This window comes from Stenella coeruleoalba, assembly GCF_951394435.1.
Source record: "Stenella coeruleoalba genome assembly, chromosome: 12".
Classification (NCBI taxonomy): domain Eukaryota; kingdom Metazoa; phylum Chordata; class Mammalia; order Artiodactyla; family Delphinidae; genus Stenella; species Stenella coeruleoalba.
Genome location: NC_137158.1, coordinates 11,766,216 through 11,793,029, shown reverse-complemented (window position 1 = coordinate 11,793,029; position 26,814 = coordinate 11,766,216). Strand labels below are relative to the sequence as shown.

The 26,814-nt window shown below is 41.6% G+C and overlaps 2 protein-coding genes across 5 annotated transcripts in view; one reads left to right on the top strand and one right to left on the bottom strand.

Annotated features, from left to right (window-relative positions):
• CD109 (CD109 molecule) overlaps positions 1 to 18,155 on the bottom strand; it is a 150,670-nt gene extending 132,515 nt beyond the window's left edge. The window contains exons 1-2 of one of the 2 annotated variants that reach the window (XM_079939828.1): positions 18,140 to 18,155; positions 9,300 to 9,502 (exon numbers count right to left, since the gene is read on the bottom strand). In XM_079939828.1, the coding sequence (XP_079795954.1) occupies positions 9,300 to 9,441 (142 nt within the window). In that variant the 5' untranslated portion in view covers positions 9,442 to 9,502; positions 18,140 to 18,155. Of the gene's footprint in view, positions 1 to 9,299; positions 9,669 to 18,139 lie in introns of those variants that run through there. The other variant, XM_079939829.1, reaches the window with a different exon arrangement.
• Positions 17,602 to 26,814, top strand: part of SLC17A5 (solute carrier family 17 member 5) — a 60,034-nt gene continuing 50,821 nt past the window's right edge. For 2 of the 3 annotated variants that reach the window (XM_079939835.1, XM_079939832.1), the window contains exon 1: positions 17,602 to 18,456. In XM_079939835.1, coding sequence (XP_079795961.1) covers positions 18,363 to 18,456 — 94 coding nt within the window. In that variant the 5' untranslated portion in view covers positions 17,602 to 18,362. Of the gene's footprint in view, positions 18,505 to 26,814 lie in introns of all 3 variants that reach the window. The other variant, XM_079939834.1, reaches the window with a different exon arrangement.

Below are 26,814 nucleotides of genomic sequence, written 5' to 3'. Positions count from 1 at the left end.
TGGAGTTATACTTTCTGAAAGGGTTTTTATCTTTTAGACATACATACTGAAATAATTGTGGGTGAAATTTATGATGTCTGGGATTTGCTTCAAAACAATACAGGAGGGGTTTCCCTGGTGGTGCAGTGGTTGAGAGTCCCCCTGCCAATGCAGGGGACACAGGTTCGTGCCCCGGTCCGGGAAGATCCCACATGCCGCGGAGCGGCTGGGCCCGTGAGCCATGGCCGCTGAGCCTGCGCGTCCGGAGCCTGTGCTCCACAACGGAAGAGGCCACAACAGTGAGAGGCCCGCGTACCGCAAAATAAAATAATAATACAGGAACCAATTCAGACCCATTAGGATAGCTATTATCAAATAAATAAATAAATAAACCACAGAAAATAATAAGCATTGGAAAGGGTGTGGAGAAATTGAAACTCTTGTGTATTGCTGGTAGGAATGTTAAATGGTGCAGCCATGGTGAAAAGCTGCATGGCAGTTCCTCAAAAAATTAAACATAGAATTACCATATGATTCAGCAATTCCACTTTTGGGTACACACCCAAAACAACTGAAAGCAGGGACTCAAACATGTATTTGTACACCCTTGTTCGTAGAAACCTTATTCATAATAGCCGAAAGGGGAACGCCATGTAAGTGTTCCTTGATGAATTAATGGATGGACAAAATGTGACATATTTGTACAACTGGGATATTATTCAGAAAGGAAATTCTGACATGTGCTGCAACATGTTTGAAACTTGGCAGCATTATGCTGAGTGGAATAAACAAGTCACAACAGGACAAATATTGTGTGATTCCATTTATCTGAGGTACCCAGAGTAGTCAAATTCATAGAGATAGAAAGTACATTTTACTGGTGGTTGCCAGGGGCTGGGGAGAGCGGGGCATGGGGATTGATTGTTTAATGGGTAGGGAGTTTCAGTTTGAGAAGATTCAAAATTTCTAGAGATGGATGGTGGTGATGGGCACACAACAGTATGAAAGTATTTAATGCCACAGGACTGTACACTTAAAAGTGGTTAAAGTGGCAAATTTTGTTATGTATATTTTACTATAAATAATAATAAAATTCAACACCCATTTATGATGAAAACTCTCCACAGAGTGGGCTTAGAGGGAACCTATCTCAACATAATAAAGGCCATATACAGCAAACATCATTCTCAATGCTGAAAAACTGAAAGCATTTCCTCTAAGATCAGGAACAAGACAAGGATGCCCACTCTCACCACTATTATTCAACATAGTTTTGGAAGTCCTAGCCACGGCAATCAGAGAAGTAAATGAAATAAAAGGAATACAAATTGGAAAAGAAGAAGTAAAACCATAACTGTTTGCTGATGACTTGATACTACACGTAGAAAATCTTAAAGGTGCCACCAGAAAACTACTAGAACTAATCTATGAATTTGGTAAGGTTTCAGGATACCCTTCAAGTTTTCCTTCAGGATACAAAATTAATGCACAGAAATCTCTTGCATTCCTATACACTAACAACAAAAGATCAGAAAGAGAAATTAAGGAAACAATCCCATTTACCATCGCAACAAAAAGAATAAAATACCTAGGAATAAACCTACCTAAGGAGGCAAAAGACCTGCACTCAGAAAACTATAAAATACTGGTGAAAGAAATCAAAGATGACATAAACAGTTAGAGAGATATACCATGCTCCTGGATTGGAAGAATCAATATTATGGAAATGAGGTATCACCTCACACTGGTCAGAATAGCCATCATCAAAAAATCTAAAAACAATAAATGCTGGAGAGAGTGTAAAGAAAAGGGAACCCTCTCGCACTGTTGGTGGGAATGTAAGTTGATACAGCCACTGTGGAGAACAGTATGCCGTTTCCTTAAAAAACCTAAAATAGAGCTACCATATGACCCAGCAATCCCACTACTGGGCATATACCCTGAGAAAACCATAATTCAAAAAGATACATGCACCACAATGTTCATTGCAGCACTGTTTACAATAACCAGGACATGGAAGCAACCTAAATGTCCATCGACAGATGAATGGATAAAGAAGATGTGGCACATATATACAATGGAATATTACTCAGCCATAAAGAGGAACGAAACTGAGTCATGTGTAATGAGGTGGATGGACCTAGAGTCTGTCATACAGAGTGAAGTAAGTCAGAAAGAGAAAAACAAATATCGTATGTTAACACATATATGGAATCTAAAAGAACTGTACTGATGAACCTAGTGACAGGGCAGGAATAAAGACGCAGACGTAGAGGACAGACTTGAGGACACAGGGGAGGAAGGGGAAGCTGGGACAAAGTGAGAGAGTAGCATTAACATATACACACTCCCAAATGTGAAATGGTTGGCTAGTGGGGCAGCTGCTGCATAGCACAGGGAGATCAGCTCGGTGCTTTGTGACCACCTAGAGGGGTGGGATAGGGAGGGTGGGAGGGAGGCTCAAGAGGGAGGGGATATGGGGATATATGTATACACATAGCTGATTCACTTTGTTGTACAGCGGAAACTAACACAACATTGTAAAGCAATTATACTCCAATAAAGATGTGAAAAAATTTTTTAAATAATAAATTGCATTATCTAATGCATTACTGATGGTATAAAAAATACAATTAAGTTTTGTATGTTGATCTTGGATTCACCAACCCTGCAAAACTCTTACTAGTTCCAAGAGTTTTCTGGAGAATCTCTTGAATTTTCTATTAAAATTTGTTCCCCCTATACCTGAAACTAACACAACATGGTAAATCAACTATATTTCAATAAAACAAAGTATTTTTAAGTTGGCCCTCCATATCTGCAAGTTCTGCACCCACATATTCAACAAACCACAGATTGAAAATACTGGAAAAAATTTTCCAGAAAGTTCCAAAACACAAAACATGAATTTGCCAGGAACTGGCAACTACTTAATAGGAAGTACATTGTATTTACAGCTATGTACATAATATTTACATTGTATTGGGCATTGTAAGTAACCTAGAAGTGATTTAATGTATATAAGGGCGGATGTACATAGGTTATATGCAAATACTATGCCATTTTATATAAGGACATCCCCAGATTTTGATATGGGGGTGCCTGGAACCAATCCCCAATGGAACTGAGGGACAATTATAATTAGTTTCCATCAAGCAACCACAGGGACATGAAAAAGTAGAGTTTAACTGACTTGATGGTGACAGCATCAGAGCCTTGAAGCAGGTTTAGAATAGGATCGGCAAGAAGTTCAGATGCTAGTAGTAGAGCCTAATCAGTAGCGTGGTGATAGGACTAACAAGGCAGAGCTGGAATTCTGAGCAAGGATACAAGCTGGAACACCCCAGGGGACGCGCTAGCACTAGAGCCACAGGTAGGGTCTGAAAATGGAGCTGAGGTGGAGTGGGGAAGGTGGCGCGGGGTCTGGAGTAACTCAGGCATCAGAGGCAGTAACTGAACCAGACAAAAACATCACTCCCGTGGAGGTCATGTAATGCAGACAGGTTTGAGCAAAAACTAGATTTTGTCAAATCTGAAGAAACATGGGGACAAAGTTGCTTTGTTTTGGTTGAGACACTGAGCGCCAGTAGGCACTACCACTTCAGAGCAGGAAAGAGTACAGTGAGAGAGAAAAGACCTGGATCCCCACCAGCGATGGAGCCCTGAAAGCCAATTTAGACTGAAACTTTTTGACTTCTCATAACCACTGAAAAAGGAGGTAATTTTGTCGAGTTATGTCTCTCCAGGAACTGTAGTTAATAAACCCTTCTTTTTGTAAATTCCCATCACCACTTCTGGGTTCTTTGGTGTTTTTTGTTGTTGTTTGTTTATAAATTTATTTATTTATTTTGACAGCGTTGGGTCTTCGTTGCTGCGCGCGGGCTTTCTCTAGTTGCAGCGAGCGGGGGCTACTCTTCGTTGCGGTGCACGGGCTTCTCACTGCGGTGGCTTCTCTTTGTTGCGGAGCACGGGCTCTAGGCGTGCGGGCTTCAGTAGTTGTGGCGCGTGGGCTCAGTAGTTGTGGCTCACAGGCTCTAGAGCACAGGCTCAGTAGTTGTGTCACATGGGCTTAGTTGCTCCGTGGCATGTGGGATCTTCCCGGACCAGGGCTCGAACCCTTGTCCCCTGCATTGGCAGGCAGATTCTTAACCACTGCACCACCAAGGAAGTCCTCTTTGGTGTTTTTTGTTTTTGTTTTTGTTTTGTTTTGTTTTTTGCGGTACGCGGGCCCCGCACTGTTGTGGCCTCTCCCGTTGTGGAGCACAGGCTCTGGACGCGCAGGCTCAGCGGCCATGGCTCACGGGCCCAGCCGCTCCGCGGCACGTGGGATCTTCCCGGACCGGGGCACGAACCCGTGTCCCCTGCATCGGCAGGCGGACTCTGAACCACTGCGCCACCAAGGAAGCCCTCTTTGGTGTTTTTTAAATTTTCTTTACAGGACTCAAAATTTTAGAGTGTGACCCCTCTGAGTTCTAGATGTCTATTTAAGAGGGCCCTAGGGTCACATCACGATAGTATGGAAATAACTCTTTTACCTGGAATAGGATGCTTAGTCTTTTGTGTTTGAAGGCCTAAAAGCAGAAATGAGGAGGAATGGTAATTGGGGTGATAGGTCCATAAGGCGACAGAGGCTCGAATTCATCCAGCTTGCATTCTGAATCCAGGAAAAGCCTACCTGCCCCTCTGGCCAGAGAAGAAGCCAGACAGACATTGAGTACTGTCCAGTTTCCCAGGGCGATGTCATTCTGCATCAGCCTGCCACCTAATGGTCATAACAATTGATGCAACGTGTTACTGGTATCACCACATGATCTGAATAGTATGACCTCATCTTTTTCTGTGCCTCAGAGTAAATGCTTTCTGGGTCAAACCGAGGAGGCGAGGAAAGTAAACGTTCCTGTTACAAAGTGACAATGGCAAAAAAATTACTGATAAAAATTCTTATGAAAAGATAAGAAATGTAATTCTTATATTTGTTATAATTAGGAGTGTACCTAAGACAAGTGTTTCAATGTCACTTGCTTAAACTTCATAGAAATGGGCCATCAAAAGCCTCAGCTTGGGGCTTCCCTGGTGGCGCAGCGGTTGAGAGTCTGCCTGCCGATGCAGGGGACATGGGTTCGTGCCCCGGTCCGGGAAGAACCCACATGCCGCGGAGTGGCTGGGCCCGTGAGCCATGGCCGCTAAGCCTGCGCGTCCGGAGCCTGTGCTGCGCAACAGGAGAGGCCACAACAGTGAGAGGACCGCATACCGCAAAAAAAAAAAAAAAAGAGTGGAAGAGGAAAATGCACATTAAGGGGGCGTCTCTCCTCTCCATGATCTAAGGGGGAAAGAAAGGAAGCAACTAAATATTCCCGGGACACTACAATGCTCCAGGAATGTTGCCATCTTGTATGTTACTTAAACTTTGAATAAAACTTGTGAATTGGTCAAGATCCCCTACACCTTACCATCTATATCCTTGAGTAAATTGCTTACATCTCCAAGCCTCAAGATCCTTGTCTGTCAAGTGGATATAATACCTTGGAGGGGGGCCATAAGGATTAAATGAGAAAAAGAACCTAGCATAGAATAAACTGTAGTAGCTATAAAATTGAAGACAGCTGTTAATCCCATTCTACAGGGGATAAAAATATCAGTTGTAAATTATTGTAAGCTCACTACAACTTTTTAAAAATGCCAAGAAGAATACATCAAAAATCTACAGTTAGAGCCATATCCAGAAACTAACATCTGTTGTCCCATTGATTACTATGGAAAATAAAATGAAATGCTAGTGAGTTTCCAAAGTCTATTTTCAGGTGACCCAGATTGTTGGTTTTCACACATATTGGGTTTATAATGAACTATCAGAAAGGAAAAGATTTATCTTTTCTCTGCCTTTCCCCAGCTCCTGTCAGAAAGTTTTAAAGGTTTCTAAAGTTTGAGGAGATAATTGCTAGTGTGATCTTGTTACCTCAGGATACCTGAAACTATCTCCAGCAATTCCATTCACTCCCAAGTAAGGATCCAGTTATAGAAATGTAGAGTTTCCTTAGACAACACTAAAGTCCCAAGTATTTATCTGTACTAAATACTTTGGCACTACTTTCATAACGTTTTGAACTTATGCAGGGTCTGAATGATTAAATCGTTAATTAATTAATTAATATACATCAACCCTGGTTAGGAGACAGCAGACTGCACTGATTCCCTCATTTGAAACGGGGTAAAGAACTTAAGAGACCCCCTTATGTGTAGGAGTGGGTCTGAACAGCACGAGCAGTTTTGCCTAGACTGAAGGATAGTTTCCAGAAATACATCTCGATAAAAATTTGTCAGTCCCCAAAAAATATATACGACACGGGAAGCACATGTTGCAGCACACAAGCACTGTTGGTGCAGAGATATTCTAGGAGGTTAATAACCTTACTTTTTGACCTTAATCTGATCATCTCTTCTCCCTCAGATAAGTCCTCCCTACAGCTCCACCTTGCAGTCCCAATAAAAGACCGTGTCTTCCTATCGACTCACTGATACTCTTCTCCACAGAAAGCGTTGTACGGGGTCCACCTCTGCGGACATCACTGTGGCTTAGCTGTCAGCTTGGCTACTTGAGAGACAACAGTGTGACAATAAAACAATAGACTCTTGGGATTTTTTTTTTCAAATAAACACAAATTAATGTAAAAGAGAACACAAGTTTTAACAGATTAAATGCCTTTTCTCCAATTCTCTATCCCTCAAAATACTTTTGGAACTTTCTTTGTAAAACTCTATTAAGAGCCATTTCTTCACTCCTTCATACAATCTAATTATTTTATAGCCACATCTTGTAAGTTAAAACTGTGACCTATTTTGACTGCTTTCATTTATATGTAAGGATGTCACTACATATAGCATTATTAATTATGTATCTTGATGTTGGTTTTTACTTGGAGTTGGAGGGATTAATCAATCACTAAAACTCTGAGTTTCAGTTTTGCTTTAGTTGTTTGGATTTTTGTCCTCTGGTGCTTGCTTGTTTGTAGACAAACCGAAAGGGGTCTATTGATGGAGACTGGTATCACCTCACCAACTGATGTAACCAGTTCTGATGGAATTTTTTAAACACAGAATGGATTAAATTTTAATATTGTGTTTTATTAGCATTCTAACTAGTGAGTTGTAAGATTGTGATTTTTATTCCTGAGGAACTCAATTAGAAAGATAAGCCCAACATAACTGCATTTTTCTTTTTACTTAAATTACTGGTACAGAAAACAACTATAAATGTGTCCTATTAAAAAGAATAACTGGGACTTCCCTGGTGGCACAGTGGTTAAGAATCCACCTGCCAATGCAGGGGACAGTGGTTCAAGCCCTGGTCTGGGAAGATCCTACATGCCACGGAGCAACTAAGCCCGCGAGTCACAACTACTGAGTCCACAAGCCGCAACTACTGAAGCCCGCGCACCTAGAGCCCGTGTTCCGCAACAAAAGAAGCCACTGCAATGAGAAGCCCACACACCTCAATGAAGAGTAGCCCCCACTTGCTGCAACTAGAGAAAGCCCACACACAGCAACAAAGACCCAACGCAGACAAAAAAAAAAAAAAAACCTAAAGAATGAAAATTCATCTATCCCTCTACAAAAGGATTGATCATAGCTCTCTAAAAAGCAGCAAACTCTCATGTGTCATCTTAAATATGGTTGAATTTATATAAAACTTTTAGGAATACAACCATCAGAAAAATAAGTTGATTCTGTGTTAATTAGCAGGTTATAGTGATGTTGTAACACTTTCTAATATCCAGATCCCATTATCTCAGATTATTTTTTCTGTTATAAAACAACAACAATGTTTCTAAGCCAGTATATCCTTCATTAGTCAGGAAATAGGAACGTATATGTGGAGAGAATTCTGACCGAAAGGGATTATCGGGAGGACTGACTCAACAGCACTGTGGCTTCACGTACTAGTTAGAAGAACAGATTTGAACCTTAATCTTCTAATCTGCCTGAGTCATTCAATTTTGAGTTGCTTTGCACGCAGTTTTAGCTTATTTCTGAAGGTCATCCTGTTTCTTCTTCTTGTGTGATTTTCCCAGTTGATTCACTATCTGCTTCACCGATAATTCACAACATTTGCAAAAATCGATGTATTTTAAATTCCCTGAAGTTGAAGAGATACAACTGAGACATATCTTCTAAATTTTTCAGTGTATTTAAATTTTACGTATCCGTCTTTTCCAGGCTTTTCACAGAGGCAAAATTACTTATATCTTGTTTTTAAGTGACTGCTTTTTCAGCTTCTCTATAGCAAATCAGTGAAAGGAAACTGACAAAGAAAATGCCATGTAATTTATAATCAGCAACTAACTTTACATATTATGTACCTATCATTGAAATGACTTCCAAGACTAAGCCAAACTGTACTCAGAAGTTTTAAGATGCAAGGGTAACACAGGAGATGTAGAAAATCAAGAAAATTATGAAGAAGCACCATCCTCGGGTTTGAATTCTAGAAAAGGCAATAAATCTGAATTGTAATAGTGGCTCTCACTGATCCTGGACAAATCACTTCATTCAATTGCCATGCATTAGTTAAAACAGTTATAATTCCCACGTGTCTGTGGGTATATTACAATAATTACTCAATTGTTAGGTTGAAAAGCACTGAGGAAATTTAAACTCTGCTATAAAAATAATTGAGTGCACGCTTTCACGTAAACAGGACGAAAAACTGTTCACATTTACCTGCCTTATTTTGTTTTTATTTCGATCACTGCCTGAGGACATCTGTCAGTACAGCCGCCTGAAGTAAACAGGATATGGGAAAGTACGCCCAGACTGTTCGTTTTTGAAATTCCTTTCTAAAAATATTATCACTCATCCTCTCGAACACATTAATCATATACCACTGGCTCTCTAGAACATATAAATTAAAAATATGTCCTCTAACTTTCATAATTGTTAGATAAATATTTATACTTCCCTTGGACAGTAATTAAGAAATATTTCCTTCAAGGTACATTTTACTTATAAACTCCTTGGAGGCAGAAATCATGTTTATTCATCTCATACACTCTCATAGCACCCAGGACAGGCCCTCACACATAATACGAAGCTTCGTAAATATTTCTTAAGCTGTTCTGTCTGCTTAGAGCTGGAATGGAAGATAAGTAAGTCAAGGTCCCTGTTCTCAAGGAATGACTCACACACTATAAACCGTCTTAGATAACACTATGTGCTATAATAAAGGTATGGACAACACACACGAGAGCAAGAAAAAAGGAGAGATTGTCAAGAGATCTTTAAAAAAAGGTGACATTTTAGTCTAAGGACAAATAAGAACTCACCATGCACAAAAGAAGCAAACAAGGAAAACATGGTGTGCACTCCAATGTGTAAAGCACCAAGCAGGTGCAGGAAGTGTGGAAGATAACTGGATACTGGTGCCAGTCTGTAAGGATCTCGTGTTCTCCACCAAAGAATTTGCATTTTATCTTCTAGACAAGTAGTCTCCAAAGTGGGGTGCACTCACTCCGGAGCATATGCAAACCTATTCAGGAAAAAAACAGAACATCTATTTGTATTTATATTTTCTCATCCTTTTTAATTTTGAGTGTTTGTTGAGTGTAATGTGTGTATGTGTGTGTGTGTCTGTGTGTGTGTGTAATTTATAAAGAAAAAGACACACGTTGGGTCCATATTCAGAATTCTTACTGATGGAGTACACAATCAAAAACGTGAAGACCCAGGCAATAAGCTACCATTGAAGGGTTTTTAAAAGGGGTAACAGTATCAGACCTATATTATGCAGAGATAGCACTAAGGTACACGTAGATGATACTTTACCAGGGAATGGAGAAATATTTTTTCCAGCTCTGTTGAGATACTGACATATAACTTATGCAAGCTTTTAAGGTATACAATGTGATGATTTAACACATGTATATATTACAAAATGATACCACAGTAAGGTTAGTTAACACCTCCGCCCCCTCGTATGATTGTCTCTCTGTGTGCACGAGTGTGGTGATGACATTTAAGATTTCCTCTCTTAACTTTCAAATACATAATACAGTATTGTTAATTATAGACACCATGCTGTACATTAGATCCCTTGAACTTATTGATCTTGTAACTGGGAGTTTGTACCCTTTGCCTGACATCGTTCCCATTGTCCTCGCCCCGCCCCCAGCCCTTGGCAACAAGCATCCTACTCTCTATTTCCGAGTTCAGCTTTTTAGATTTCACATATAAGTGAGAACATACAATGTTTGTCTTTCTCTGCCTGACATTTTACTTAGCATAATGTCCTCGAGGTCCATCTATGTTGTCACAAGAGGCAAAATTTCCTTTTTTATATAGGTGAATGATATTCCATCATATTTTCTTTATCCATTCATTTGTTAATGGACACTTAGGTTGTTTCCATATCTTGGCTATTGTGAACAATGCTGCAGTGAACATGGGAGTGCAGGTATTTCTTTGAGATCCTGACTCCACTTCCTTCAGATATATATCCAGAAGTGGAACTGCTGGATCATATGGTAGTTCTATTTTTAATTTCTTGAGGAACCTCCATACTGTTTTCCATAGTGGCTGCACCAATTTACATTCCCACCAACAGTGCACGAGGGTCCCCTTTTCTCCACAGCTTCACCAACATTTGTTAGCTTTTGTCTTTTTGATAATAGCCATTCTAACAGGTGTGAGGTGATACCTCATGATTTTGATTTGCATTTCCCTGATGATTAGTGATGCTGAGCATCTTTTCATGTACCTGTTTGGCCATTCATATGTCTTCTTTGGAAAAGAAGTCTATTCAAGTCCTTCACCCATTTTTTAATCAGACCATTTGGTTTTCATCTTGTTGAATTCTATGCGTTCCTTTAGGTATGTTAGGATATTAACCCCTTATCAGACAGACGGTTTGCAAATATTTTCTCCCATTCTTTTTATTCTGATGATTGTTTCTTTTGCTATGCAGAAGCTTTTTAGTTTGATGTAGCTCCACTTAGTCTTTATTTTGTTGCTTGTGCTTTCAGTGTCATATCCAAAAAATCACTGCCATGACCAATGTCAAGGAGCTTTTTTCCTATGTTTTCTTCTAAGGGGTTTTACAATTTCAGGCCTCCCATTTAAGTCTTTAATGCATTTTGAGTTGACTTTTGTAAATGATATAAGATAGAGGTCCGATTTCACACTTCTGCATGTAGTTGTCCAGTTTTCCCAACACCAGTTATTGAAGACGCTAACCTTGACCCAGTGAATATTATTGGCACCCTTGTCAAATATTAGTTGACCTTATAAGTGTGGGTATTTCTGAGCTCTCAATTCTGTTCCATTGGTCTATGTAACCATTTTTATGCCAGTACTGTTTCAATTACTATAGCTTTGTAATAAAGTTTGAAATCAGGAGTTGTGATGCCTGTATTATAAGGAAAATATATTAGAGAGAACCTTAGACTTAATAGAAATTTTCCCACCAATCCTATCCTTTTAAAATATTTTTACACTCTTTCTTAAATAATTACATTAGGTCATTGTTTTAAGTTAGGCTGATCTGTGGTACTTAAAGTTTTAGTGTTTCTCCTTTGCAAAACTCTATTTTCTGAGCAAATATTTTGACTAATATTCTATATAAGTTACAAAGGTAATTTGAGGAAAAAAATGATCAGTGGAATTTAACTCACAGAATTCTATGAGGAAAAGGTCTCCAAATGGTGAAATGTTTCTTCATACAAAATAATATGACACAATTTAAAGAAAATAGTTGCTAAATCCTAGAGATTCAAAACTATAAAATGACAAAGAATTCTGAAATTAATCCGAAGAAATCAACTCTCTGATGATCAACTGTCAAGTTTGGCAAAAAAAAAAATAAATTAAAACATTGAAAAAAATATCTCAATAACCATTATATCTCAATAATCATTATCATTTGTGATTATAATTATTTACTTTAGAGGAAAATCTGGGATAAAGAAAGGATGATTTTATAGGGCCACACTGTTCATCCAAAAATTCCTTTACCGACTTTATTTCTAAATTTAGTGATTCAAATATTTGTCTCTCCATTGAGTTTTTTAATCCCTATATATTCCTACCTACTTGAAATTCTCACCTTGGTAGTTTCACCATGGCCAACATGATAAGGCACTGTGAAACATGATAAGCACAGTGAAAGAAACATGGTTAGGAACTTCCCAGCTCACAGAGATAAATGAGACTTGGCACCAGCTCCTAGGACACCAGCTCACAAAAAGGAACTAAAACAGCTGCACAGCCAACTACTAACCATGTAGTTCCAGATAGAACGTGATACGTGTTTTAAAAGAGGTATAAGGAAAATCAAAAGGGAGTTCCTCTACACTGTTGGTGGGAATGTAAACTGGTACAGCCACTATGGAGAACAGTATGGAGATTCCTTAAAAAAGTAAAAATAGAGCTACCATATGACCCAGCAATCCCACTCCTGGGCATATGTCCGGGGAAAACCATAATTTGAAAAGATACATGCATTGCAGCACAATTTACAATAGCCAAGACATGGAAGCAACCTAAATGTCCATCGACAAATGAATGGATAAAGAAGATGTGGTATATAAATACAATTGAATACTACTCAGCCATAAAAAAAAATGAAATAATGCCACTTGCAGCAACATGGATGGACCTAGAGATTATCATACTAGGTGAAGTAAGTCAGGAGAAAGACAAACATTATATGATATCACTTATATGTGAAATCTAAAATATGACACAAGTGAAGTTAGTTACAAAACAGAAGCAGACCCACAGATATAGAAAACAAATTATTGTTGCCAAAGGGGAAAGGGGGTGGGGGGGAGGGATAAATTGGGAGTCTGGGATTAGCAGATACAAACTTCTATATATAAAACAGATAAACAACAAAGGAACTATATTCAATATCCTGTAATAAACCGTAATGGAAAAGAATATGTATGTGTGTGTGTGTGTGTGTGTGTGTGTGTGTATAACTGAATCGCTTTGCTGTACACCAGAAACTAGCACAACATTGTAAATGAAATATATTTCAAAATAAATAAATAAATAAAGGAGTTCTTAAGATGGATAAGCTCATTTTCCAAAACAAACTTAATAAAAATGATAATAGCTAACATATATTGAGACTACCCATCATGTACCATGATTTGCATGCATTATATTACTTATTCCTCATAATAACCCTATGAGTTGTTTAACAATAATAGTTGTTTCTATTATTATCTTCATTTTATAGAGGAAAAAAACAGCTAGATTCTTTTGAACTACGCACTGCTCAGAAGACACTCTTTTCCCATGTAAACACAGGATTTGGCGGGAAAAAAAAATAAGTCCTCACATGGTCTACAACTGTGCTGTCCAAAATGGTAGCCCAAGCCACGTGTGGTCATTAAACACTTGAGATGTGACTGGTCTTAACGAAGATGTGCTGTAAGTATAAAATACACACCAGGTTTCGAAGAATTAGCACTGAAAAAAAGAATGTAACATATCTTATTAAGTGTTTTATACTGATTAGATGTTGAATTGGTAAAATTTTTGGTATATTGGGTTAAAGAATGTATATTATAGAGTTAATTTCACCTTTTTTTTGTTTCTTAAGTTTTTAATGAGGCTACTGGAAAATGTTAAATTACATATATGTCTCGCGTTATATTTCTATTGAATAGCACTGGTTTAGAGTGTTGTTAAAGAAAGGAATTACTAACCAAAAAATAAATAACATCAACAACAATCTTCTATGGTAGCGAGCAGGAATTAAATGTCAGAAATAAGGAAGAAAAAGGTGTTATCTTACACTTTTTAAAAAAAATCCTCTTGAGAAGATTATAAAAGAAAACAATAACAAACAAATTGGGCCTGGGGCTTCCCTGGTGGCGCAGTGGTTGAGAGTCTGCCTGCCGATGCAGGGGACGCAGGTTCGTGCCCCGGTCCAGGAAGATCCCACATGCCGCGGAGCGGCTGGGCCCGTGAGCCATGGCCGCTGGGCCTGCGCGTCCGGAGCCTGTGCTCCGCAACGGGAGAGGCCACAGCAGTGAGAGGCCCGCGTACCGCAAAAAAAATTTTTTAAATTGGGCCTGGAATCAATGTAACAAGAAGTACACCCAGCACCCATCTTGGTTTCTAATATCATTCACCTTGGAGAAATGGCAGGGGCAGAGACTATACAGGATGAGCTGGGACAGCTTGTAATACCGGAAAGTAAGGTAGTGCTCAAAAAACACAGCAGGGGCATATAAAAGGGGCACAGGAGCCAACTGAAAGAGCTCCCAGTTACCAAAGCTGGAACAATTTGAGCAATAAAATAAATAACAAAGTGTTGGATTATAACCCAAAGTATAAGATAAATAACCATGAGTCCATACTAATACAAATAAATGATTGAATAAATAAACAAATGGGGGTGGGAGGGAGGGAGAGATTGGGAGTTCAGGATTGACATGTACACACTGCTATATTCAAAACAGATAACCATGGGAGTTCCCTGGAGGTCCAGTGATTAGGACTCTGTGCTTTCACTGCCGTGAACCAGGTTCAATCCCTGGTCGGGAAACTAAGATCCTGCAAGCCGTACATCATAGCCAAAAAAACCCGATAACCAACAAGGACCTACTGTACAGCACAGGGAACTCTGCTCAGTCCTCTGTAATAACCTAAATGGGAAAAGAATTTGAAAAAGAATAGATACATGTATATGTATAACTGAATCACTTTGCTGTACACCTGAAACTAACCCAATATTGTTAATCAACTATACTCCAATACTAAATAAAAATGTAAAAATAGATAAATAAAATTAGAGTCCCTAATTTTAAAAAATATATAAAATGAACAAATGGTGGGAAACAGACACTTCTCCCATACAAAAGAATTCTGCCACTCAAACAGGTGAAGCATAAAGTCCCTACCCCTCAAGTAGAGGCTGCACATACTGAGCGAAAAGAATGGAACGGGAGGGGGGAAAAAAAGAGGAACTTGAGGAAAAACCTGACAAACACCATCTCAGGCATGTGATGAAGTTTACCACCACCAGTGATAACCGTCGGTGATAAGCTATGTTGACAGCATATTCCCTTGAAATTATGTGATGAGGATGGCACTTTACCTCTGTGGTCTTTAACCCCATAACCCCAGTCTAATTATAATAAAAACATCGAACAAAGTCAAATTGGGAGCCTTTCTACAAAACTTACCAGTACTCTACAAAACTTTCAAGATCAGTAAAAACAAGGAAGGTCTGAGAAACTGTCAGTCTACAGGAGCCCAATGAGACACAATGCCTAAATACAATATAATGTGGCATCCTGGATGGAATCCTGGGACAGAAAAAGAACATTAGGTAGAAACTAAATAAATCTGAATATAAAGTATGAACTTCCATTAACAATAATCTATCAGGGCTTCCCTGGTCGCACAGTGGTTAAGAATCCGCCTGCTAATGCAGGGGTCACAGGTTCGAGCCCTGGTCCAGGAAGATCCCACATGCCGTGGAGCAACTAAGCCCGCGCACCACAACTACTGAGCCCATGAGTCACAACTACTGAAGCCTGCGCGCCTAGAGCCCGTGCTCCGCAACAAGAGAAGCCACCATAACGAGGAGCCTGCGCACCGCAACGAAGAGTAGCCCCCGCTCAGTGCAACTAGAGAAAGCCCACGTGCAGCAACAAAGACCCAATGCAGCCAAAAATAAATAAATTTATAAAGAAAAAAAACAAAACAATAATCTATCAGACTTCCCTGGTGGCACAGTGGTTAGCAATCCGCCTGCCAGTGCAAGGGACATGGGTTCGAGCCCTGGACTGGGAAGATCCCACACGCCACAGAGCAACTGGGCCCATGCACCGCAACTACTGAGCCCGCATGCCACAACTACTGAAGCCCATGCCTAGAGCTCGTGCTCTGCAACAAGAGAAGCCACCGCAATGAGAAGCCCACACACCACAAAAAAGAGTAGCCCCAGCTCGCAGCAATTAGAGAAAGCCCGCGCGCAGCAATGAAGACCCAATGCAGTCAAAAATAAATAAATAAATGTATTTTTTTTAATCTATCAATATTGGCTAATTTGTTGTGATCAATGTATCATACTAATGTAAGACCTCTGCAACAGGTCAAACAAAGCAAAGGGTATGAAAAACTCTCTGGACTATCTCTACAACTTTTCTGTAAACTTAAAACTTCTATAATAAAAAGTGTGGGTTGTTTGTTTTTTTAAAGGACCTCCTGTGGTTTGAAATATTTCAAGTCTGTTGGAATCTTTATTCCCTGGTTCAAGTCTTTTATAACCTTGCTATTCAAACTGTGGTCACCTGTGAGCTTCCTAACAATACAGAATCTCAGGCCCATCCCAGATATACTAGCCCGGGTCCGCCAGAGAAACAGAACCAATAGTGTGTGTGTGTGCGTGCAGGCACATAATAAGAATTATAAGGAAATGGCTAAAAAGAATTACAAGGAAATGGCTTGTGCAATTATGAAGGCTGGCCAGCCTAAATCGGCGTGTAGCCTGGCAGCCTAGAGACCCATGGTGCAAATGAAGTCTGAAAGCAGTCTGCTAGAGAATCCCCCCCCGCCCCCCCCCCCCCCGTGCTCAGAGGGTAGGTCTTCTATTCAGGCCTTAGATTAATGGAATAAGGTCTACTCACATTACAGAGGGCAGTCTGCTTTACCCAGAGTTCACCAATTTAAATGTTAACCTCATCCAAAAGCACCCTCCAAGTAGATACATAAAATTAACTGTTACCAAATACTGTTATCACTTATATGTAGAATCTAAAGAATAAAACAAATGAATATAACAAAACAGAAATAGACTCACAGATACAGAGAACAAATTAGTGGTTCCCAGTGGGAAGAGGGAAGGGCAGAGGGACAAGATAGAGGTAGGGAGTTAAGAGATACAAACTACTCTGTATAATATAAATAAGCTACAAGGATACATTGTACAGCACAGGGAATATAAGCAATATTTTATAACTTTAAATGGAGTATAACCTATAAAAATTTTGAATCACTATGTTGTATACCTGAAACTAATATATCGTAAATCAATTAAACCTCAATTTTTTAGAAATCAATGTATTTTATAATATCATATTAACAAACAAAAACCAAACAATGGTATTTTAAAATTTTTTAATTAACTGTCATACCGCACCTGATAAACCTGAACGTGAATTTTAAAAGGAACTGCCTGGTGATTTCCTACATTCAAGTTTAAGGGGCATTGCTCTACAAGATTCCTGAAGGGCCAGAATCCTCCTCGGACAGTTTAAATCTCATACAGGATAATTTCAGTAACTCAGAAAAAAGGCTTGATTTGTCCTCCTTGTAACGTGATGACCTTACTAGCATTTACCGATCTGGAGGTTAGGGATGCCTCCAGCAGTCGCTGCCACCCTCCCCTCCGGACAAGGTTGACCCTCTCATTTGTTCCCATGTGGACCTCACCAAGCCTCTGACCTGGCTGATTTAACTGTTGACTTGTGGGTTTCTTCCCTGCTGCAATGAACTCCCCAAGGGCACCTACCGTATCTCATTTGCCCTTTCATCTCCAGTTCTTTATGACCCACAGAGAACTGCCTGTGGTCAGAAGAGGTTTGTCCCACTCCCACCCCCTCCCCGCAAGGCAGGCTAGTGCATTTTCCTAGCGCTTCTACCTTAGAGTCAGCAAATGCCAGGAGAACCTGTTCGATTTAGACCTGTGGAGACATACGTCACATGATTCTACAGTGTGAACGATATGAAACTGCTGATACTGGGTTATTTTGACCTACGAAGTAGGCAATTACATAGGACTCAACAATACGTTTCTATTGCCTGGTTTTCCGCCTCAAAGGGTATCCTAGAGACAATAAGCTGTCACGGGCAGATAGTACCAGGGTTGCTAATATTCACAGCAATTTACTACTATAACTGAACGTCAAATACAAAACATCCACTCCAACTTCGGTCCAAGCCCTCCCCTCAATTATGCACGATTTAAGCCCCTGCCGCCCGCCTCAAGGGTCCCAGTCACCCCTGCTCCCTGAGCTCCTTGTAAAGGGAGCGCCAGGGAGGGGAACGCTGTTCCTCAGAACACCAGCGACCCGGCGGGCCAGCTACCTAGGCGCCAACCACGGCGCAACAAGCCCAGACGCCCGAACCCCGCCGTCCCCCTCACTACCGGTTGCCGAGTTGCCGGAACCCAAGATGGCGACAGGGGCGGAGTCTGCGTAACTGCCCCTGGGCGGGGCCCGAGGCAAGACGTGGCCGAGGGGCGGTGCCAGGCCGGGGGCGGTGCCAGCGGCCCAGCTCGGCCTGGCCACCGCGGCCCGGGGGGTCTTCGGCTGTTCAGTCTGAGTTTCTTTTCCGCTGGGTGGTCGGTGCCGCCGCTCCTTGGAGGCGTCATGAAGTCCCCGGTTCCGGACCTTGCCCCGAGCGACGGCGAGGAGGGCGAGGACCGCACGCCGCTCTTGCAGCGCGCCCCGCGGGCGGAAACCGGTGAGCAGCTGAGAGAACCAGGGTCTTCGGACGAGAGGCGGTCCCAAGGTAGAGGGTGTCCAGAGCTGCTTAAGAGCGAGGGGACTGAGAACGCGGGGCCCATTCAGGACCCCACTCAGCCCCCGCCTTCTCGGGTGCCCAGAAGCAGCTCTGGGGCCCAGGAGGCGGGCTGGACCGTGAGGCCGGGCCGGGTCGGGCGGAGGCTCGGGCGGGACCTCTGCAGGCGCAGCCCCGGGGACCTCGGCAGGTGCAGCCCCGGGGGCCTCGGCAGGTGCAGCAGGCGGGCCCGGGCGGGGAGCTGCTGGGCGCTGGGCTCCCGGCGATTTTCGGTAGTTTTGAGCCGGGGTCCCTGTGGAAGAACGAACTTGGGGAGAATCTTGAAATCAATGGGCAGAGGGCGGAGGGGAGGACCCCGTAGAAGAGCGAACTGGGGAGAAATCTGCAATTGAAGGATAGAGGGCGGGACGGAGCCGCGGGCTCTTCCTCCGTGTCACTGCCAGGTTGCCACCGCTCTTCGCCCTCCAGCACGTGATCTGGTAGCTAGCTCCCTGGGCATGAAGAGGAGACACAAAAAAGGACTGAGGTTAACATTTGTGAATATGCGGAGGAAAATTATTGGATAACCCAGCGAATATCTTGAAATTGTGCGATAAGAAATTAAAAGTACTGCATACATTTTTCCCCCCGTATAGCTGTCTACGATTAAGTCTCAGCAGTCTACGACTTAAGTTAGGAAACAGGTTATCCTCAAGATAGGTTATTGATAGAGCACTAAGGTAATTTGCACAAAGTCTTGCAATAAATGGAAAAAGTTACTTCACAATGCATCTTCCCTGAATTTGGGGAAATTAAAATATTTTGCTATACTTCTTTAAAAGAAATTAAAACTAAAGAATAAATCAGTTTGCATGCATTCTATAGTTTCAAAGATGTGTGCATGAGAAGCAGAGTTGAATTCGAAATTTGACTTTTCCTGACCAAGAACAGTACAATCCTGTGGCATCTTCTAAATTTGTTTTTATCATTACCAGATGGTGGCAGTAGGGGTGGTAACATTATAGCTCTATCTGGCAACTGGGAGCTTATTTTTGTGGGCGCTCAATGTAAACACTGTACCATAATGCCGTTTTACCTGGAAGTCAGACTTAGTTCCATAAACTGATCTTTTTCTATAGCATATGAGTTAGATTTCTATAATCCTCTTCTGCCAAATAATCTAGTTTGGAAATACAGAAATAATAAAGATATTCCCTAGAGACTACTATATTCTGTTGCAATTGGGAAACATATATATAAATATAATCAAATTTCAGCTCAAATGTTAAACGTCAGTAGTTGTCAGGAAAATGCAGATTAAAACCGCAATGAGACGTTACACACTTACTAGAATGGCTAAAGTTAAAATGGCTGAAGATACCAAATATTGGCCAACATACAGAATAACTAGAACTCTCATATTTTGCTTGTAAGAGTGTAAAATGGTACAACTACTTTGGAAAACTGGCAATCTATTTTAAAGTTAAACATACATTACCATAATACCAAACAATGTTTATAACAGCTTTAATTCATAATAGTAAAAATCTGGAAACAACGTATCCATCAGTTCATCAGCAGGTGAATGGATAAACAAATTGTGGTATATTCATGCATACTCAGTGGTATTATAAAAAGAAATTCCTGATACACATAACAACGTGGGTAAATCTCAGACACAAAAGAAACCACCATATTAATGTATGACTCCATCAGTATGACGTTCTAAACAAGCAGAACTAATCTGTAATAACAGGAAGCCGATCAGTGGTTGCCTGGAAGCTATAGGCAGGAAGGAATTGCCTGCAGAGGCACTAGGGTACTTTTTAGGGTACAAGATGCAGATGGAAAAGTTCTGCAGCTTGACTGGGATTCACAGATGTATACATTTGTCAAAATTCACCAAACTGTACGCTTGAAATGGGAGCATTTTATTGTATGTAAAATATACCTCAATAAAGTAGATTGAAAAAGAAAAAAATTAACTCATTCCTTTTAAGAACAATCCCTGCTTGATTCATGGGTTGAGTGTATAGATCTTAGCCCTGTTCCTCATGCCTTGAGGCGGCTGTCTTCATTATAACCATTTTCCTTCTTATTTTTACTCTTTACATACCACTGGAGAGCAAAAGTGAAGTAAGAATAGCAGCAACACATTTTGGTTTGCTATTGAAAATATGATAAGGGTTTTAGAGAATAGGCGCCTACCGTTATAGGGTATTGCATTAGTCAACAATATTTTTATTTTTATTTATTTATTTATTTGTGGTACGTGGGCCTCTCACTCTTATGGCCTCTCCCGTCGCGGAGCACAGGCTCCGGACGCGCAGGCTCAGTGGCCATGGTTCACGGGCCCCACCGCTCTGCGGCATGTGGGATCTTCCCGGACCGGGGCACGAACCCGCGTCCCCTGCATCGGCAGGCGGACTCTCAACCACTGCGCCACCAGGGAAGCCCGTCAACAATATTTTAAATTAAGCTCTGTGTCTGGGGTGCTGCGAGCAGGACAGGAGAGGGGCACCAGGAGAAGGGATGGAAAAGACAAAGATGGATGTAACCGCTTTATAAGAGGCACCAGGTATTACCTCATTTTCTCGCAGTAGTGCCCTTTGTCCTAGCTTTAGTCATACTATCTACCATGTACAGCTAATAGGAGAAACACGATGCCTGTTAGTTATATTTTTTAAGTTATGTTCTATATGTTTACTTTGCACATTCCAGAAAGTGTAGGTGTTTAAAAAAAAAAAAAAAAAAAAAACTTTCCATCCAGAATTGGGTTTTTTTCACTTTTGGTGCCTGAAGACCTTCAGCAGACCTTAAAACCTCTCTTTCTATATGTTTGCATATGTTTTACTTATCTTTTATGTTTGTTTCTGGAACAAACCTCTATGAAATTAGCTGTACCTTATCTATGCCTATGTGTATAGTTTTATTTTTCAGAAGAGAAAAGCTGATAAAATGTTCGTCATAAAATTTTACAGCGGTTAAAAGACCTTAGAGACTAACTCCTATCAAGTGGGCATCATTTTATATGTAAACAGCTGAGGGCCAGAAAGGTTAAGTTCCCACTATTGCTGTAGCCATATTAAGGACTAACCAGAGTTTTTCCAGTTTTTAGTCCCATCCTTCCTCCTTGTCACAACACTGCCACATTTGTGTTACGTTGGAGAAATTCCTGTTTGCAAAATGCTTAATCATTTTTGTTGAATCCTTCACAAATTTGAAAGTTCCCTGCTCCGTCATGAATAAGAGGACGTGGTTTTGTGTTATGCATAGTGCTGCTTTATTGAGAGAGCTAAAATTAAAGTATGTTTCTGTAGTGTTAAGACCAATGCAGGGGACAGGGGTTCAAGCCCTGGTCCGGGAAGATCTCACATGCCGTGGAGCAACTAAGGCCGTGTGCCACAACTACTGAGCCTGCGCTCTAGAGCCTGCGAGCCACAGCTGCTGAGCCCGTGTGCTACAGCTACTGCAGCCCGCGTGCCTAGAGCCCGTGCTCCACAACAAAGACAAGCCACCACAATGAGAAGCCTGTGCACTGCAATGAAGAGTAGCCCCCGGTCACCGCAACTCGAGAAAGCCTGTGCACAGCAACAAAGACCCAATGCAGCCAAAAATAAATAAATTTATTTTTAAAAAAAAAAAGAATATGTCTCAGGTTGACAGAACACAACAGAATTCTCAGTAACCTGTCAGTAACCTGACTGGTTTGCTTTTCGAGCATTTGCTTTTACGTAGTCAGGTAGATTTCAGAGATGCACACCAAAGTGATGGGGGACATCCATGTTGCTGCAAATGACATTATTTCATTCTTTTTTATGGCTGAGTAATATTCCATTGTGTATATGTACCACATCTTCTTTATCAATTCCTCTATCGATGGACATTTAGGGTGCTTCCATGTCCTGCCTATTGTAAATAGTGCTACAATGAACACTGGGTGCATATGTCTTTTCTAGTTATGGTTTTCCCCAAATATATGCCCAGGAGTTGGATTGCTGGATCATATGATAGCTCTATTTTTAGTTTTTTAAGGAAACTCCATATGGTTCTCCATAGTGGCTGTACCAGTTTACATTCCTACCTACCAACAGTGTAGGAGGGTTCCCTTTTCTCCACACCCTCTCCAGCATTCATTGTTTGTAGACTTTTTGATGATGGCTATTCTGACTGGTGTGAGGTGATACCTCATTGTAGTTTTGATTTGCATTTCTCTAATAATTAGTGATGTTGAGTATGTTTTCATGTGCTTCTTGGCCATCTGTATGTCTTCTTTGGAGAAATATCTATTTAGATCTTCTGCCTATTTTTTGATTGGGTTGTTTATTTTTTTGATATTGAGCTGCATAAGCTATTTGTATATTTTGGAGATTAATCCCTTGTTGGTTGCTTCATTTGCAAATATTTTCTCCCATTTTGAGGGTTGTCTTTTCATTTTGTTTATGGTTTCCTTTGCTGTGCAAAATCTTTTAAGTTTCATTAGGTCCCCTTTGTTTTCTTTGTTTTTATTTTCATTACTCTAGGAGGTGGATCAAAAAAGATATTGCTGCGATTTATGTCAAAGAGTGTTCTGCCTATGTTTTCCGCTAAGAGTTTTATTGTGTCCAGCCTTACATCTAGGTCTTTAATCCTTTTTTTTTTTTTTCAGTATGCGGGCCTCTCACTGTTGTGGCCTCTCCCGTTGCGGAGCACAGGCTCCGGCCGCGCAGGCTCAGTGGCCATGGCTCACGGGCCCAGCCGCTCCGCGGCTTGTGGGATCTTCCCAGACCAGGGCACGAACCCGTGTCCCCTGCATCGGCAGGCGGACTCTCAACCACTGCACCACCAGGGGAGCACTTTAATCCATTCTGAGTTTATTTTTGTGTATGGTGTGAAGGAGTGTTCTAATTTCATTCTTTTACCTGTAGCTGTTCAGTTTTCCCAGCACCACTTATTGAAGAGACTGTCTTTTCTCCATTATATATTCTTGCTTCCTTTGTCATAGATTAGGTGACCATAGGTGTGTGGGTTTATCTCTGGACTTTCTATCCTGTTCCATTGATCTATATTTCTGTTTTTGTGCCAGTACCATACTGTCTTGATTACTATAGCTTTGTAGTATAGTCTGAAGTCAGGGAGCCTGATTCCTTCAGCCTAGAGATTGTCATACTGAGTGAAGTAAGTCAGAGAAAGACAAATATGATATGATATTGCTCATATGTGGAATCTTAAAAAAAGGGGGGTACAAATGAACTTATCTACGAAACAGAAATAGAGTCACAGATGTAGAAAACAAACTTATGGTTACAAGGGGTAAGGGGGAGAGGGATAAATTGGAAGATTGAGATTGACATATACACACTACTATATATAAAATAGATAACCAATAAGGACCTACTGTATAGCACAGGGAACTCTGCTTAGTGCTCTGTAATGGCCTATATGGGAAAAGAATCATAAAAAGAATGGATATATGTATATAACAGATTCACATTGCTGTACACCTGAAAATAACACAACATTATTAATCAACTATACTCCAATAAAAATTAACAGCAAAACAACAAAGTGATGGGGGAAGGGCGGCTCAATACTGGTAAACCACAGGAAGTGTATAGATTCTTCTGCCTAATTTAGGTAGGAGGGAGGAGGGAATTAGGCACACACATAAAAATTCCGTTCCTCACACTTTCCACCAGTTGAAGGTTTACTTTTGTATGAATGAGATGTGTCTTGTATTTGATTAAGTGGATTTTCAACATACCGTTGCACCAAAATGTGCTCATTCACGTTATGAAAAATCAGTTTTAGGTCTCCTAAGACATTTCTTTGTGTTTAAAGGCAGAACATGGGTCTGGAGGCAGGGTGCCTAATGGCCGATCGTAGTTCTGCTGCCTAACCTAACCTCTCTGTGCCTGCAAATCAGAGAAAATGATACACCTAATTTATAGGGTTATTGTGAGGATTAAATAAGCTAATAGAAAGTGCTTGGAATAGAGTTTGGCATATAGTCAGTGTTAATTATTATCATTATTATCATCATCATCAGTGAAGACTGGATTTTGCATTCCTCAGAGAAGCTGGCACTGCAGAATAAGGGCCCCATGCTTCATGTCACACTGTTGCAAGTTGTGATTTTCTAGCTTATAATGGTACATCCTCTGCTTTATTTCATTTTTTGTTTTGTTTTTTACCTCTACTATTCTTTTGGTGTGGGAGGCAGATGGTTACATTCAAGGTTCAGTTACATAAGCGTTGTGTTTCACAAACGTAATTTGTGTGTAAATATAGTCTTAAATATAAGGTATGGAGCGCTGGTAGACAGCAACCATGTTACAGAAGGAAGGGAAATGGCCTTGGGTCATGTGATAATCAATGTTAATATTAAAGTAACTGAGTCCATTTTAATGGAATTTGGTGTTTTCTTGTAAATGGGTATTAATTTGGGAGCTAAGAATACATAAGGATTTATCAGGAATGAACAACTCATAAGGCAGGCTAAGACCAGTTAAATGTTACCCTGTTTAAAAGCCAAACTTGTTTTATCCATTTAGATAAGAAATCTTTTTTTTTTTGCGGTACGCGGGCCTCTCACTGCCGTGGCCTCCTCCGTTGCGGAGCACAGGCTCCAGACGCGCAGGCTCAGCGGCATGGCTCACGGGCCCAGCCGCCCCGCGGCATGTGGGATCCTCCCGGACCGGGGCACAAACCCGCGTCCCCTGCACCGGCAGGCGGACCCCCAACCACTGCGCCACCAGGGAAGCCCCAGGAAATCTTTTTTAATGCAGTCCCCTGGTCGGGGGGCTCACCAGTCCAGGCCCCCTCCTCTAGAGAAAGTCATCGTCTTTGCATAGGTCAGTGCCCCCGACCGTGGATTTCCGCCTCAGTCTCAGCCCCCCACTGCTCAGTACTTCCTTGCCCCTCAGCCAGGCCTGCTTCTCCCCACTGCCAGACCCTCCCACAATGAAGAAAGGCTGGACATCCTCAGCTTTTCAGCAGCCTTCCCTCACCTTAGGCACCTCCTTGCTGCAGCAGAAACCTGGCCTTCTGGGCACACCACTCCTCCCTGCTGTCTCACGGGGTGATTTTCTGTTATCCTGTAGTAGTTGGTGGGATCAACTCTTCCTTACTCCACATTGATGCTTCCAGACAATCACCCCTCCACTCGCAACGCCATTAGGCTAGGCTCCTTTCCCCTACGTGGTTTTCTCCTCTGCCCACTTCCCAGCACTTCGCTTCAGTCATCATAGGCTTTACCCCCTCACACACCTCCATCTTCCACACTCTAATTCCCACCATGATCTTGAGTGACGCCTCATCCAGCACCACGTCCCCCCAACTTCTCAGACTCCTGCGTGTCTGATGACTTCCTCCTCAGTCACCCCTTGGGCCCTGGATCTCCCATGACTGCTTTAACGACAACCAGAATTCCTTCCTACCTGCCTGTGTAACTGCTCCACTTTGACCACTCTCATTTCATCTGGACCTTCCACCCACTGACCCCTCATCTTTTCTTTTTTGTTAATAAATTTATTTATTTATTTTATGGCTGCGTTGGGTCTTCGTTGCTGCATGAGCTTTCTCTAGTTGCAGCGAGTGGGGGCCGCTCCTCGCTGTGGTGTGCAGGCTTCTCACTGCGGCGGCCTCTCTTGTTGCGGAGCACCGGCTCCAGGCGCGCACACAGGCTCAGCAGTTGTGGCGCATGGGCTTAGTTGCTCCGCGGTATGTGGGATCCTTCCAGACCAGGGCTCAAACCCGTGTCCCCTGCATTGACAGGCGGACTCCTAACCACTGCACCACCGGGGAAGCTGCCTGACCCCTCATCTTTTTATGGAAGAGTTCACGCATACACAAAAGTAGAGAGAAGATCTGTCTGTTTCATCTGTCGTCAAGAGAACTTCATAGGTAGAATTGTGAAGTTCCATCAGGAAACACCTCTCTGCTTTTAAGCCCCCTAAATATTCGTATGCCACCTCTCCCAGGCACTGCTCTAGGCATTGAAGGTGTACAGCAGTGAACAAAACAGAACAGAAGCTCCTGCCCTCCCTGAGATTTTATATTCCAGTGTGCCTTTTCCTAAACCATTATCCCTCTCCATTTCACTTGCTTCTTGGGTCAGAATCACAGTCCAACACTTTATTTTCTTGTCAGCACTCTAAATTCCCTGCTTTGTCACCACACCATCTCAGTGCCAGCTATCTGCTTACCTGGTGCTTGCCTCTGCGTACAGGCAAGTCGTGCTTCAAGGTCACACGCGAGGGCAGGTTGCGCCCACCAGTTCTGGGTGGGTGTCCACTCGCTCGGCAATTCTGCATGTTTCACTGGGAACTTAACACCCGCTTC